Source organism: Coturnix japonica, chromosome 27 (assembly GCF_054131305.1).
Source record: "Coturnix japonica strain WE chromosome 27, WE-NBRP24, whole genome shotgun sequence".
NCBI lineage: Eukaryota > Metazoa > Chordata > Aves > Galliformes > Phasianidae > Coturnix > Coturnix japonica.
Window position 1 is genome coordinate 7,234,469 of NC_140689.1, and position 15,364 is coordinate 7,249,832.

Sequence of the window (15,364 nt, forward strand, 5' to 3'; positions counted from 1 at the left end):
GAAGCATCGCAGATGGAAAGCTGCTGTATGGAGCCCCACACGACAAGTTGCAGATGCCACTGAAGGTAAAGGAGAATCAAGTCAATTCGCAGAGGTAAAGGCAGTTCAGCTGGCTTTAGATGTGGCTGAACGGGAGAGGTGGCCAATGCTTCATCTTTATACTGATTCATGGATGGTGGCAAATGCCTTATGGGGGTGGTTGCAACAGTGGGAGGATGATAATTGGCAACGAAAGGGTAAATCTGTTTGGGCTGCTGAACTGTGGAAAGACATTGCTGCCCGAATAAGGAACATTGATGTAAAGGTGCGCCATGTAGATGCTCATGTGCCTAAAAGTAAGGCTACTGAAGAACATAAAAATAACCATCAGGTTGATCGAGCTGCCAAAATTGAGGTGGCTCAAATTGACTTGGACTGGCAGAACAAGGGTGAATTATTCCTAGCTCGGTGGGCCCATGAGACTTCAGGTCATCAAGGAAGGGATGCAACATATAAGTGGGCCAGAGACCGAGGGGTGGACTTAACCATGGATGCTATTGCGCAGATTATTCATGACTGTGAAATATGCGCCATAATTAAACAAGCCAGAAGGATGAAACCTCTCTGGGAGGAAGGGCGGTGGCAAAGGTATAAATATGGAGAGGCATGGCAGGTTGATTATATCACCTTGCCACGATCTCGCAATGGTAAGCGTTATGTACTCACCATGGTGGAGGCAACCACTGGGTGGCTCGAAACATACGCAGTACCCCATGCTACCGCCCGAAACACCATATTAGGGTTGGAAAAGCAAATCCTGTGGCGGCATGGCACTCCAGAAAGAATTGAATCAGATAATGGGACCCATTTTAAAAATTCCCTTGTAACCACTTGGGCGAAAAATCATGGCATTGAGTGGATTTACCATATTCCCTATCATGCACCGGCTTCTGGTAAGACTGAACGATTCAATGGGTTGTTGAAAACTATGTTGAAAGCAATGGGTGGTGGAACGTATAAAAATTGGGAGAACCATTTAGCAGAAGCTACCTGGTTGGTCAACACTCGAGGATCTAGTAATTGTAATGGTCCTAACCAATCCAGCTCCCTACATACCGTGGAGGGAGATAAGGTTCCTGTAGTACACATAAAGAGTGTGTTGGGGAAAACAGTTTGGGTCCTTCCAGCGTCTGGAAAGGGAAAACCTCTCCGGGGTACTGTCTTTGCCCAGGAACCTGGGTGCACGTGGTCGGTGATGGACAAAAATGGGAATGTCCAATGTGTACCACAAGGGAATTTGATGTTGGGGAGTGCAGCCAATGATTTCTTGTAGATATATAGGTAGAGTCTCAGAAAATATTTGACGAATGTCCAATTAGGTACAGGGCTTAAGATAGAGTGGATTAATGTTAAGGAAACACTTTTTCTCTATATACCTTCATTAGGCATTCTGTAAGCAAGTTTTCCATCTGGACTCTATATCGTGCACTGGCCATGCATGTGTAGAGTACACATGGAAAGAAGTATAAGTCAAAAGGAAATCTGCTGTGGTGGCTGGGAAAGGATGAGTGCACCTTGATGTGGGGGACGCCCTACTAGCACTGCCATTCTCTTCCACCACTGACATGTATTCCTTTCTCTGGCAGTTTTGCCATTTTTCTCAAAATTAATAAAGAGTAGGTTAGGTTACAGAGTTTTGTTCCCAACTTAGGGATTTGTATGGAATAAATATAAATTGTTGAGACAATAAGGTTCCTGATTATTCACAACTATACGTATGAGTGTGTATGTATGTATAAACATAATGTAATGATGTAGAATAAGGGGTGGAATGTCATGGTTTAATAATTTTGTAATTTTGCTATCAGTATTCCACATCATAACATCATATAAAGCATGAATAATTTTACTGAATCTGCAACTTACAGAAGAAGACTACATCTCCCAGAGAACAACACGATAGGTCACGGGACCTGGACTCTATATTAACTTGGTTGCAGACTAGACTGATCTCTCTTTCGAGTTCTGGCGTTCAGGGGAGTGTGTGGGAGCCTTCACCGTCTCGCCTAAATTTCACAGTAGGCCTCTCGGTTACGGGACTCATTCTCTCTCCTATTTTGCCTGATTCGTTATCTCAATTTTCAATTATATTACATTATATTTTATTATCCTGTATTTCGATATAGTATTTAGTAAATAAGTGTGCCTCCTTAGATCGTTGCCGCTGTTTTCTTTTCCTAATTAACTTTTTCCTTTCGGCCTAGGGCCCCCGCGGGGCCCACGGCCACCTGTCACGGGCTCAAGTGGATTTTTTCGTTCAAAACGTGACAATAAGGTGCTGACTACCCCCAGTAAATGCCATTTTGCCATCTATCATTCTGAGTTATAGTGGCTTTGGTCCTGGCGTGGAGCAACAATAGACTTTAGGGCAGAGTGTGGTTGAACCATGGAAGCACGCGACAACACCCGGCCCAAGGCAGTCTGACCACTGGGAAGTGGAAGATGCAGTGTGACCTGCTTTTCCTCTGCCCTCCAAAGCCAGTTGCCATCTGGGATGCGGTGGCCACCTACGTATGAGAGCAGCTGCTGGTGCACAAGGTGTGCTGGCTGTCGGGTTCCTCCTCTCCCTGTCCAGGTCAGCCTACAGTTCCTCTGAGTCTTCCCCTGCACGCACAACAGGAGACTCAGCCCACATTTCCCTGCTGTGCATCCCATGGGCTTCCTGCAAATGCAGGAATGCTTGTGCTAGGCAGGGTTGCAGCTCAGGCTGAGCCCAGCCTCAGGAAGCCTCTGGGTTCCATCAGACTGCTTCCGCCCTGGCTGCTGTGCTGCATTTGGGAGGTCAAGGGGAAGGAGGAGGCTGCACGGCTCCTTCCCAAAGCCTCTCCGCTGCCCTGCCTTGTGCCTCGGAACAGCAGGTGGGGGCTCCTGAGCTCTGTCCCTGCACAGGACCAACTCCAGCTCTTCCTGCAGCCAGCCCGTAACCCTGTAGCCCGTGCTTTTTCTTCCACCTTCAGGGTGTCTGGACTCCCACCTTGGGCTCATTTGACACCATCTCTGAAGACATCAGGACTGACGATGGGACAATGACTCTGTGAAGGCCCGCGTTTCAGCTCGCCAGGAACCGCAGAGCCATGCACCACCTCCAGTCTGAGAAGTAATCCCTGCCAGGTAGGAGGGGGATTAAACCCTTGCTGGCTTCATGGGCGGGGCAAAGAAAGCCACCCCTCCCTTCTCAGAACAAGACCTCCCCCCCCAAGGAAAGGTGCCGGCTGGGAGATGGCTGCAAGTATCAGTTCTAGGGAAGCACCTGTGGAAAACTGAATGTAGGATCAACTCCGATCCTCCTATTTTTCAGCCCTTAAGGAGGTGGAGCCCCTGAAATACTGAAAGGTGGCTGCTGCTGCCTCTGTGAGCTGGCAGAGAGGGAAGGCCTGCGTCCAAAACACTGTGACCCTCCTCTCCAGCTGCCTGCAGGACGAGGAGAACGTTGCCTTTGTCCCGAAGGACACTGGAGTGCTCCTCTTTCAAGGTATGAACTTTGAACTGAAATACTATTACAACATCCTTGAGAAGCTCTGTGGGAAGGAGACGTTCAGAAAAGTTGAATTCAAGGTGAGCCATAGGTTTCTCCCTGGTCTGGGCAGCCCTGTCAGCCTTGCTCAGGCCGCACGTGGCCCAACAGGTCCTGGCCAGCTGCTCAGTGCAGGTGCTGTGGTGCTGTCAGCTCCCCCTGCCTTGCGCTCCTCCAGTCCCCAGTGCCTCAGCCATGAACAGGCCGTCCCACAACCTCCCCGTTCCTCCCGCACAAGCCCCTTAGCTGCTGGACATGTTGGTGTCCCAGGTAGCACTAGTGGCCTCCCTGACTCTCCCTGGCCAGCTTGTGGTCCTTCCTATGTGAGTGTGGGCACCTTGAGCCCAGTTCCCATCTCCCAACCTCTTTCCCTTTTGACCTTCCCATTTGTCAGGGGTGGGGGGCCCAAAGGCCTACTGCCTCCCCTTGTCATGGACATAGATTGATCTAGATAACACCATGAAAACTGTTTACAAGCCCTGATACGCTTCCAAGAGCTCCCCAGGCACCTTGGGCATCACCCAGTGTACGTGTGTGTGAGCAACTGCCTCCCTGCTGAAGGACCGAGGACTCAGAGCAGGAGTTCAAATGCAGGCAACTCCTTGTGCTCATCTGAACTTAACCAGAGGAATCCCAGCTCCTGTGGGTCCATGGGGAGCTGAATCCCATTTCAGCCCTAGGGTTTCCCTCTACAGATGAGAGGGATCCAGCCTCAGCTGGATCACTGTCCTTCACAGGGAAAGTCCAACCCTCCCTGTCCTTGTCTGTGTGCCCTTTTAGTTTCTTTAAACAACCTCTGGAAGGACTCACCTTATGTATGGAATTTCAAGTACAGTCATGATGCCGTTGTCTTTCAGGAGCTGTTGTCCATGAAGACCCAGAGACATCTCATGGGAGACGAGTGGGAAGGATAACAATGACATCCTCTGCTGCTGAGCTGGACTGGGCTCATGGGACACAGGGAACTCATAAAAGTGGTGAGCGCTGCAGAGAGACAGCTGCGCCCAGGAGCCACTCTTGTGCACAGCACAGCAGGGCTGGGATACGATCTGCAGTTGATATGAGGATAGAAGTGAAGGGAGAGACAGCTTACAGGATGCTTTGGGAGGGAGCAAGCTAAGAGCTTACTGGAGGAGCATTGATCGCATGCCTTGACATGGTAAGTCTCACATCAGGCCATGCAGCTACATTTAATACAGGGATAAATAAGTCTGACACATCCCATAGCAGATCTGTCTTCAGGCACTGCATGTTTCTTGACACTGGAAAAAGCCTTCTGCTCCAGCTGAGGGCTTCTGTGCTGCAGCATCAGAGCCCAGCCCTGAGAGCTGCGTTTCCCAGCACAGCTGCAGGCTGTGCAGCCGGGGCTGCAGGCAGGTGCCCAGGGCTGTCCTGCAGAGCAGGGTCCCTGCTGTGCCCCAGGGGCTGTGTGCCGGGTATGGGACTCTGCTGCCTGCCAGGCTAAGCACTCAGCCTGCCCAGGGAGCTGCCCAGGGAGCTGCCCAGGGCGCTGCAGGGAGATGTGTGTGGGGAAGAAGCCCCTCGGCAGGGCTTGTGCTGCCACAGCTGCTGCCTGGGGCAGGGGGATCACAGCTCCGCTGCAGAACTGAGTGTCTGTAAGGGTACTTTGCAGGAGGAGAGCCAAGTCAGGGATTTTTCTTTTCATTTTCAGAGGGAAGGGAAGATTGGAGGCAGAAATATAAAAGGGGCTGTCAACTCTGAACACAGCTCTGAGACTCCCCAGTATTTTTCCAATCAGTTAGCTGTTTTGTAAACAGTCACACAAGTTATGCTTTCAGCTTCGTCTACCTAAAAGGATATAATCAGCTTAGGTTATAGTTTCTTTGTTTTCTGCAGACATTAATAGTTCACTTGTCTGGCAAACAGGCAGATTTCTCTAAGACAAATTGAAGTGCAGAAAGGCTGGTGTCTAGAAGAGTAGCTGGAGTAAAGAGGAAAATATCCAGAAGGCTTGGGTATGACTAGGAAATGAGAAGAGAGAAAGAGCTCCCTAATTTTCTTCTCCTTAACGGATGGTGAAGTTCATGGAAATAAATTCAAGTTATGGTGTTAAATGATCATTTTTGAGAGGGAATGGAAAAATTTGTAGCATAGCAGAAGGAGTGTCTCTGAGAATCGTCTGAATTTCTCATTATCTTCTGCACCCTGAACAGGACTCCAAGCCCAGAACAGCAGATGTCCAACAGCAGCTCCATCAGCGAGTTCCTCCTCCTGCCGTTGGCAGACACGCGGCAGCTGCAGCTCCTGCACTTCTGGATCTTGCTGGGCATCTACCTGGCTGCCCTCCTGGGCAATGGCCTCATCAGCACAGCCGTAGCCTGCGACCAGCGACTGCACACCCCCATGTACTTCTTCCTCCTCAACCTGGCCCTCCTCGACCTGGGATGCATCTCCACCACTCTCCCCAAGGCCATGGCCAACGCCCTCTGGGACACCAGGGCCATCTCCTACACAGGATGTGTTGCACAGCTCTTTTCCTTTGTCTTCTTCCACTCAGCAGAGTATTTCCATCTCACCATCATGTCCTATGACCGCTACGTTGCCATCTGCAAGCCCCTGCACTACGGGACCTTGATGGACAGCAGAGCTTGTGCCACCATGGCAGCAGCTGCCTGGGGCAATGGAGCTCTCTATTCCCTGCTGCACACTGCCCGTCCGTTTTCACTGCCTCTCTGCCAAGGGAATGTTGTGAACCAGTTTTTCTGTGAAATCCCCCAGATCCTCAAGCTCTCCTGCTCAGGCTCCTACCACAGGGAAGTTGTGCTTCTCATTTTTAGTGTCAGTTTATACTTTGGGTGCTTTGTTTTCATTGTGGTTTCCTATGTGCAGATCTTCATGGCTGTGCTGAGGATGCCCTCTGAGCAGAGACGGTACAAAGCCTTCTCCACGTGCCTCCCTCACCTGGCCATGGTCTCCGTCTTTCTCAGCACTGCCTTTTTTGCCTACCTGAAGCCTTCCTCTGTCTCCTCCCCATCCATGGACCTGATGTTGGCACTTCTGTACTCAGTGGTGCCTCCAGCAGTGAACCCCCTCATCTACAGCATGAGGAACAGGGAGGCCAAGGATGCAGTGAGGAAAGTGATGACCAAATGTGTTTCAAAACCAGTGAACTGCCCATCTTTTGGAATTCATGGCTTGTAAGGCAGCTTTTTACTGAATCAAGTTCTTTTCTTGTTTATTTTGTGCTATTTTATATGTGTAATTTATTCTTATTCTTTTTTTAAAAATATTGTATTGTTTCTCACTACTAAGTCATTATTGAAACCAATTCCTGTTCACCTTGTACCTTTGTAGTTTAGCCCAGACATGCTGTATATAGTGAAACAGGCTCTCTGTGAACCATAACATAATAAAGGTCATGCAGTGACTCTGTCTGTCAACCTTCTTGTGAGACATTTCAGGAGCTGTCGGGGTCAGATGTTCTCAGAAACCCACAGTACACCTGAAAGCAGAGAACTGTTCATCAGCAGCAGTGGCCAGCAGCAGCAGCTGGTTAAAATGTTGGTTGTCAAGTCCCCTCTTTCTCATTCCCTGTGAGACCCTGCACACAACAAATTCTTGGATTTGTGTTATCATGTCAGAAGTTCCCAAGCTTCCTCCAGGGCTTCTTCCAATTTCTACACAGACGTGGTCACTGCCTCCAGGATGGTCTGTGGAGAGGGAAATCTCCACAGATCTCTCATTGGCCAGTGGTAGCTCTGCCCGGCCCCCAGCCTCTCATTGGCAAGTGGCAGCTCTGCCCCGTCCTCAGCCGCTCATTGGTCCGCGGCAGTTCCGGCCCCATGTCGCCATCTCATTGGTCAGCGGCAGCGCCGCCAACTCCAATTTGCTGAGTTTCCGCACTTGCAAGCGGCCGCCATCTTCCTTCTCGGGGCTGCCCGGCTCTCCCCTCATTCTGCAGAAGCCGCACAGCAGCTGTAGGGAGGGAATAGGGTAGTATGGAGCTGTGGGTGGCAGTGGGATGAATCTAGGGGTGAATAGTGGGGGATATGGGGTTGTAGTGGGCTGAAGGGGGATACCAAGGGATAAGGAATGGGTGGCTGTGAGGGGAACGTGGGGGCTGTAGGGGGATATGGGTTGTAGATAGCTGTTGTGGCAATGTAGAGGGATGTGGAGGTGTGGAGGGGCTATCGGGAGAGATCTGGGGCTATAGGGAGCATTTGGGGGGCTATAGAGGTATATTAGGCTGTGCAGGGTTTCTTGGAGGATATGGGTCTGTAGGGTGCTAGGGGGACTGCAGGGGTAGATGTAGGTGTATGTGAGGCTATGGGGAGCTTCCTAGTGGCCATAGGAGGGGTATGGAGTTATAGAAAGTTGTCAGGGACTTCTGAAGTGGTATTGGGGTATATGGGACAGTGGGGACTCTGGGGAGAATATATATGACTGTGGAGGGGATACAGGGCTTATGCTGGGCTGAGGGGTCTACAGGGGATCATAGAGCTCTAGGGAGCTTAGGGGCTGCAGTGTTATGTAGGGCTGTGGTGGAGGTTCTACAAGAGTCCCATAGGGTGCTCTGGGAGGGCTATAGCAGGATTATGGGGGACATGTGTCTCTAGGGGGCTGTGGGTGAGCAGTAGGAGGATTCTAGTGGGATACAAGGCTATTTGGGATGTATAAGGCTATAGGGTGATATGGGGTTATAGAATGGGTTATAGGGGCATGTGCGGCTAGAAGGCTTTCCCTTGCTTTCCCCTCTCCTTTCCCCTCCCTTTTCCCCTTCCATAGCAGGGTGGGTGAAATGCTAGTCCTGAAATTTAAATCAGAACTTGAATTGTACTGGACTAGAATATGACTGTTTTGTGGTCTTGGATCTGAACTGTGTTTTCTCCTGGGGCTTCAGGTCCAGGTGCTGTTTAATATTGACTTATGAGAAGGTTTCAGCATCCAGTCTGCTGCTCAGGAAGAAAGAAGGAGGTTTCTGGAGGACTTGCTGATGAGTGGAGCGGCTGCTGAACCTCCACTTCTAAGAAGGCTGCAGGTGAGGATGTGGTGCATCTCAGCCTTTCCTCAGTACAAGGTATTGTCATAGGGCTGTGGGGTCAATGGGGGCATTGGGGTTATGGGGTCAGTGGGTTCTATGGGGCTATGGGATCTATGGGATCTATTCAGGCTGTGCTTTGCTCTGATTCTCCACCAGGACTTGTATCTGACCAGCAGCGGTCACTAACATTCTGTGCTGGCTTTAGGCTGGGCAAGCATAGGAAGTACTGCCTGCAGCAGAACCAGCTGAGTCGAGGTACCAATGGGCTGGACTAGAAGCACTGAGGTTTTGAGGGCCTGATGCACAGTGGGTGGCCAAAAAAGAGACCATAAGTCCCTGAGTATTTAAGGCACAAAGGAAGGCTTAGAGGTGTGATGGAGAGCACACTTGGGGGCACAGGTATCCTAGAGGCATAGAAGGACGCCTAAAGGCCTAGAAGTTGCCAAGGAGGCTAAGAGACTTTCAGGTAAAACAGCGTGGAGGGAGGCCGAAAGCCTGGCCAAGAGGCCTTGCAGCTTTAGTAGTCCTGAGGCCAAGCTAAGGCATGGAGGCCAAGAAAGAGGGAGTCTAGAAGAGCAGAGGCCAAGAAGACCTAGGAGTCGTCCTTGAACCTAGTGGTCTGGACACCTACAGCCCAAGAAGCCTGAAGGCCTTGAAGCTGGACTGGAGGTCTTGAGACGGTCTTTGCTTCCCCTCCAGCCAGTTGGGAAGAGCTCTTCCATTGTGGAGAGGGCTGTGGGTTGAGTTCAGCATCTCCTGATGTGTCACAAAGATCCAGGGCTTTCAAGAGGTCATTTATTGAAGTGCTTCAGATGGTGAATATTCCTAGACATAGCGCTTGTCTCCTCCAAGCTCTGAATTCCAAGGTTTGTTCTGCAGGTCCTGATGATGGTCCAGGCATCAAACAGCCTAGAGCTGTGGATTACATAGTGAAGGGAGAGCTGGAGGAGGGCTTTGAGCAGCACTGTGCAGGAATGCAAGCATCTGGTAAGAGAAGAGATGTGTGTGCTGAGAGCACGGGCTGTACGGCTCATCTCTGTGTGCTGACAGGGAATGCAAGCAGAGCTCTTTGCTCTCTGTTCTTTCCTGTAAGGCTGCGGCCCTTCAAAGCGTGCTGCGGATGGGCAGCATGACGACAAGCCAAGGGTGGCAGCAAGAGATGCAGCGCAGCTCGTACCAGCAGCCAGGTGCATTATTCCTCTTTCTGCTTCTTAACCTAGAAGGTGTGTTGAGCTTCCATAGTTGGTGCCTTGGTCACCTGTTTTGACGGCTTTTAAGCTCTTCCTCTTTTTCTCACATCCTAAGACAGCCAAGGACTTCCCTGTTTTGATAGGAACAGTTCATGTGCAAGGGCATGGCTGTCTGTGTCTGTTCCAGATGGTGAAGGGGATGGTTATGTGAGTGCAATGATGGAGCTGACATTTTAATGGCACTTGCAACCCGCTGATGTGCAGCCTTCAGGTACAGGGAGACAGAGAGTGGTGCCAGTCCCAATGCCCTGTGACTACAGCCTGGCATCTAACTCATTCCTTGTACAAATATTTCCTCTGAAAGACAAAACCCATGAGATGCAGCCAGGACATGGCAAGCAGTTTATCACTGTATTTTACTGTTCATTCAATTGCATCTACTTTCCTTCAATTTGTTGGCCAAAAAAAAAGAGAATTCTTTCCTTGCCCACGTGCAGCTGTTTCTCTGAGGAAAACCTGTGGGAGTTGGTGCAAAACAGGTTTAACACTGAGCGGGTGACTGCAGAGGAGAAGAGTGATATGAGGAAAAGCGATGCAAGTCCCATGGGGGCAATGTGAGTAGAAATGGGGTGGGGAGGTTGAGATAGACATTTGTCCATGCAGTAACAGAATGGAATTTTTGGGTACATCCTGGTTTGATATCAGTTGCACAGTGCTGATTTGATGTCTTCTAAAAAACCCAACTATAAATAAATAGACAATAATTGTCTGCTGGACTCTGGCTCTTTAAGCTCTCTTCAGATACCTCTCCATTTTGATGAACAAGTTCTGAAAACCTGCAGAAGATGGCAGGAGGGCACAAGGCACAAGAGGCTCTTTAAGTTATAATGGGCCCCAGGGTGCATTTGCTGCTGAGTCCATCAACCTCCAGTGCAGAGAGAAGTTTGCACAAAGTGCTCAACAAGACAAAGTCAGAAGTAACAGTGAAGTTTCTAGGAGTATTAATGGGTCCACTGAGGGCTGTTACCAAGTGAGCTTCCCAGGGGACTTGTTAGAGAAGACAACTGGAAGGTATGACTACAGGCATGCAAAGGCACTGGCATGGTGGCTCTGATTTTGAAAAACCCCTCCTTAGCCTTACGAAGCAGGCAGGCTAAGTCCTGATTCCCAGACCCTTGGCAGGGAGATCCTGTCCTTCATGTTAGCTCAGGACCCTTCCTGGGCAGTGGATGGAGGTCTGTATGATGTCAAATAAAAGACACAAGGAGAGAAGATCCCAGGCTCTGCATGGGGTGCAAGGATACTGTGAGGTTCTTGTCCCATGTGTGCCCTGAGTCTCATTGCAGAATGTGGGATGTGAGAATGGCCCAGTCTAAAAAAGCAGTCAATCCCAATGAAACTCTGAACTTGAGAACTCTCAGTTCCAGTGCCCTCCTTTGCACACACTGCCATAGTTTGTTGTCCATTCTGCTCTGCAATGCTCAGAAGTGAAGCCAGTGATCCACGTGAGGCTGCAGCAGTGCAAAGCAGAGAGGGACGATCCTTACTTTCACCCAGCTGGCAATACCTTGCTTGATGCGCTACAGGGGACCGCTGGCCTTCCTGGCTGCCTGGGCACCCTGCTGACTCACGTTCAATTTGATGTTGACCAGGACCCCCAATCCTATTCAGTCAGATGGCTCTCCAGTGTCCCATATCCAGTCTGTGTTTATGTCCAGGGTTGCCTCTACCCAGGTGCACAATCAGGCACTTGTTCTTGTTATGCTTTATGCACTTGGTGCTTAGTGCCAACAGGTACCCAGTTCTCTGACTTGTCCACATCTCTCTGCAAGTCCTCTCCAGCCACAGTGGAGTCAGCAGTACCTGCTCATCTGGTATCATAAGCAAACTTGCTGAAAACATCTTCTAGTCCTGCATGCAAGTCATCCGCAAAAACATGAAAGACAACTGGCCCTAAAACCCATCGACTGTAATCCTTTGGGCCTAACCTACTGGCCAACAGCTCACCCACCACGTTCTGTTTCTGTCCAGCCAGATGCAGGACATTCTGTCCAGAAGGGCGCTGTGAGAAACAGTATCAAAAGCTCTAATGAAATCGTCAAAGATAACATCAGCTGGCTTCCCTTGATCAGCTAAATGGATATAGGTGTCATAAAAGGACCTGAAATTGAATAGGACATTCCCCTGGGAATATTGTGTTGGCTGTGACCAATGACAGAATTGTCTTTCAGCTGTTTTTCCATAACTGCCACCATCATTTTCTCCATAATTTTACCAGGCACTGGAGTGAGACTGACAGGTCCATAATTGCCCCTGTCATCTTTCTTGCTCTTCCTTACAATGAGACAACATTTGCCAGCTTCCCGTCAACTGGTATGACCCTAGATTTATTTAGATGCAATTGAAATGCAAGCCCAGATCATACCAAAGTGTCATCATTACAAGAACGTAGATGTGCCACAGCTTTGCAATGCCTTGAACTCTGGAGTATGCCACAGATGGAAGATAAAGACTGGCCTCTTCTGTTGGCAAGCAGAATAACACTACATGGTACACGAGGACTGTGTCTCTGCTCTGCTATGCTCTGCTGGCAGGGGAATGGTGCAGGGGGTTGCTCTCATGTCAGTGCTCATATCTGAGGTGTGGTGTCAAAGTGGAGATACCAGGTTCTTTTCAGTAGTGTGTGGAGACAAGACAAGGGGAAAAAACAGAAAGAGGAGCATAGGAAGTTCTGCATGAATGTGTGCAAGAACTTCTTTCTAGTGAGGGTGATGGAGCACTGGAACAGGCTGCCCAAGGGGTTGGGAAGTCTCCTTCTCTGGAGATATTCAAGACCCACCTGGACGCCTACCTGTGTGCCTACCTGGTGTTCCCCAGGGGTCTGTGCTGGGGCCTGTCCTCTACAATATCTTTATTTATGACCTGGATGAGGACATTGAGTGCATCCTTTGTAAGTTTGCAGACTACACCAAATTGGCTGGGAGTGTGGATCTTCCTGGAGTTAGCAAGGCCCTACTGAGGGATCTGGACAGGCTGGAGAGCTGGGCTGAAGCCACTTCAATGAGGTTAACTGAGACCAAATGCCGCATCCTTCTTTTCAGCTGCAACAACTCCGGGTGACGCTACGCAGGCTTGGGGTGAAGTGGCTGGAAGACTGTGTAGAGGAAACGGACCTGTGGGTATTGATTGATGCTCAGCAGAACATGAGCCAACAGTGTGCCCAGGTGGCCAAGAAGGTCAACGGCATCCTGCCTTGCATCAGAAACAGGGTTGCCAGCAGGAGCAGAGGTGATTGTTCCCCTGTACTCAGCACTGGTGAGGCCGCACCTCGAGTTCTGTGTCCAGTTTTGGGCCCCTCACTGCAAGAAAGACACTGAGGCCCTGGAACATGTTCAAAGGAGGGCAACAATGCTGGTGAGGAGTCATATGAGGAGAGGCTGATGGGGCTGGGAATGTTCAGTCTGGAGAAGAGGAGGCTTAGGGGAGACGTTATTGCTCTCTATAACTTCTTGATGGGAGGTTGTAGTGAGCTCTGGGACGACCTCTCGTGTCATTAGCTATAGAATTAGAGGGAATGATTTCAAGGTGCGGCAGGGGAGATTCTGGCTGGACAGTAGGAAATATTACTTCTCAGAAAGGGTGGTCAGGCACTGGAATGGACTGCCCAGGGAGGTGGTAGAATTACCGGCCCCGGGGGGGTGCTCAAGAAAGGATTGGATTTTGTGTTGAGGGACATGGTTTAATGGAAGCTGTAGGTAACAGGTGAACAGTTGGACTGGGTGATCTTACAGGTCTTTTACAACCTTAGTGCTTCTATGATTCTATGATTCCCTTGCCCTTTTTGCTTCAGCAAACACTCCCTGGGAGGTCTCAACACATATCTGGAATTGAAATCTGGTCATGATGACGTTGTCTTTCAGGAGCTGTTGACCATGAGGACCCAGGGACATCTCAGGGGAGGCAAGTGGGAAGGATAACAATGACATCCTCTGCTGATGAGCTGGGCCGGGCTCATGGGACACAGGGAGCTCATACAAGTGAGCAGCGCTGCAGAGAGACAGCTGTGCCCAGGAGCATCTCTTGTGCACAGCACAGCCTGCATCTGACAGAAGTAGCAGTGAGAAAGGGGAGAGAAGATGAGTACAGTGTGAGCAGACTGTAAGCTCGCAACAGGAGCATTGCTCTCATGCCTTGACATGGTAAGTCTCACTGCAGACCATTCAGCTGCTGTTCCTATAGGGTTAACTAAAACTGAGACATCCAATAGCAGATCAGGCTGCAGGCACTGCATGCTCCTTTCCTGTGGAAAAAGATTTCTGCTTTAGCTGAGGGTTTCCATGCTGCACTATGAAAGCACAGCCCTGAGGGTTGCGTGTCCCACCACAGCTGCAAGCTGTGCAAATGTGGCTGCAGGCGGGTGCCCAGGGCGGTCCCTGCTGTGATCCAGGGGCTGTGTCCTGGTATGGGACTCTGCTGCCTGCCAGGCTCAGCACTAAGCCAGCCCAGGGTGCTGTGGGGATACGTGTGGGGGGAAAGAGCCCCCCGGCAGGGCTTGTGCTGTCACAGCTGCTGCCTGGGGCAGGGGGATCACTGCTCCACTGCACAGCAGAATGTTTCTGAGGGAACTTTGCAAGAGGAGAGCCAAGGCAGAGATTTTCCATTTCCTATTCTGAGGGAAGATTGGAGGCAGAAATATAAAAGGGGCTGTCAACTCTGAACACAGCTCTGAGACTCCCCAATATTTCTCCAATCAGTTAGCTGTTTTGTAAACAGTCCCACAGGTTATGCTTTCAGCCTCATGTACCTAAAAGTATATAGTCAACTTACGTTATAGTTGTTTTGTGCAGGCATTAATAGTTCAGTTGTCCTGCAAACAGGCTGATTTGTCTTAGATTATTTGAATTGCACAGATGCTGGGGCTGGGGTCCCAAAGAGCAGCTGCAGTAAAGAGGAAAATATCCAAGAGGCTGGGATATGATTAGGAAATGAGAAGAAAGTAAGAGCTTCCCAATCTCCTACTACTTAAGGGATGGTTAAACTCATGAAAATAAATACAAGTTCTGGAGTTAAGTGAACATTTTCCTACATCAAACGAGAAGAGCCAAGTAAGGGGGTTTCAATTTCCTTCTCTAAGGCAAAAAAGGATTGGAGGCAGAAATCTTAAAGTGGCTGTCAGAGTTCTGAGAAGTTTTTGTCAATTAATTGCTTGTTTTGTGAACAGGAGTGTGTCTGAGAATGATCTGGACTTGTCATTATCTTCTGCACTCTGAACAGGACTCCAAGCCCAGGGACAACAGATGCCCAACATCAGCTTCAACAGTGAGTTCTTCCTCCTGGCATTGGCAGACATGAGGCAGCTGCAACTTCTGAACTTCTGGCTCTTCCTGGGCATCTACATGGCTGCCCTCCTGGGCAATGGCCTCATCAGCACAGCCGTAGCCTGCGACCGCCGCCTGCGCTCCCCCATGTACTTCTTCCTCCTCAACCTGGCCCTCCTCGACCTGGGCTGCATCTCCACCACTCTCCCCAAAGCCATGGCGAGTGCCCTCTGGGACACTAGGGCCATCTCCTACACATGATGTGTTGCACAGCTCTTTTTCTTTGTCTTCTTTATCTCAG

The 15,364-nt window shown here is 50.0% G+C and overlaps 1 protein-coding gene across 1 annotated transcript; it reads left to right on the top strand.

Moving 5' to 3' along the window:
* The first annotated feature begins 5,749 nt into the window (after window positions 1-5,749).
* Window positions 5,750-6,715, top strand: LOC146756453 (olfactory receptor 14C36-like). The gene has a single exon (XM_085524401.1). It carries the CDS (start codon window positions 5,750-5,752, stop codon window positions 6,713-6,715), a length of 966 nt encoding a protein of 321 aa, XP_085380527.1.
* The last annotated feature ends 8,649 nt before the right edge of the window (window positions 6,716-15,364 follow it).

Excerpts from the sequence above, each read along its gene's own strand:
- LOC146756453 (XM_085524401.1), top strand. The coding sequence starts at position 5,750 with ATGTCCAACAGCAGCTCCATCAGCGAGTTCCTCCTCCTGCCGTTGGCA.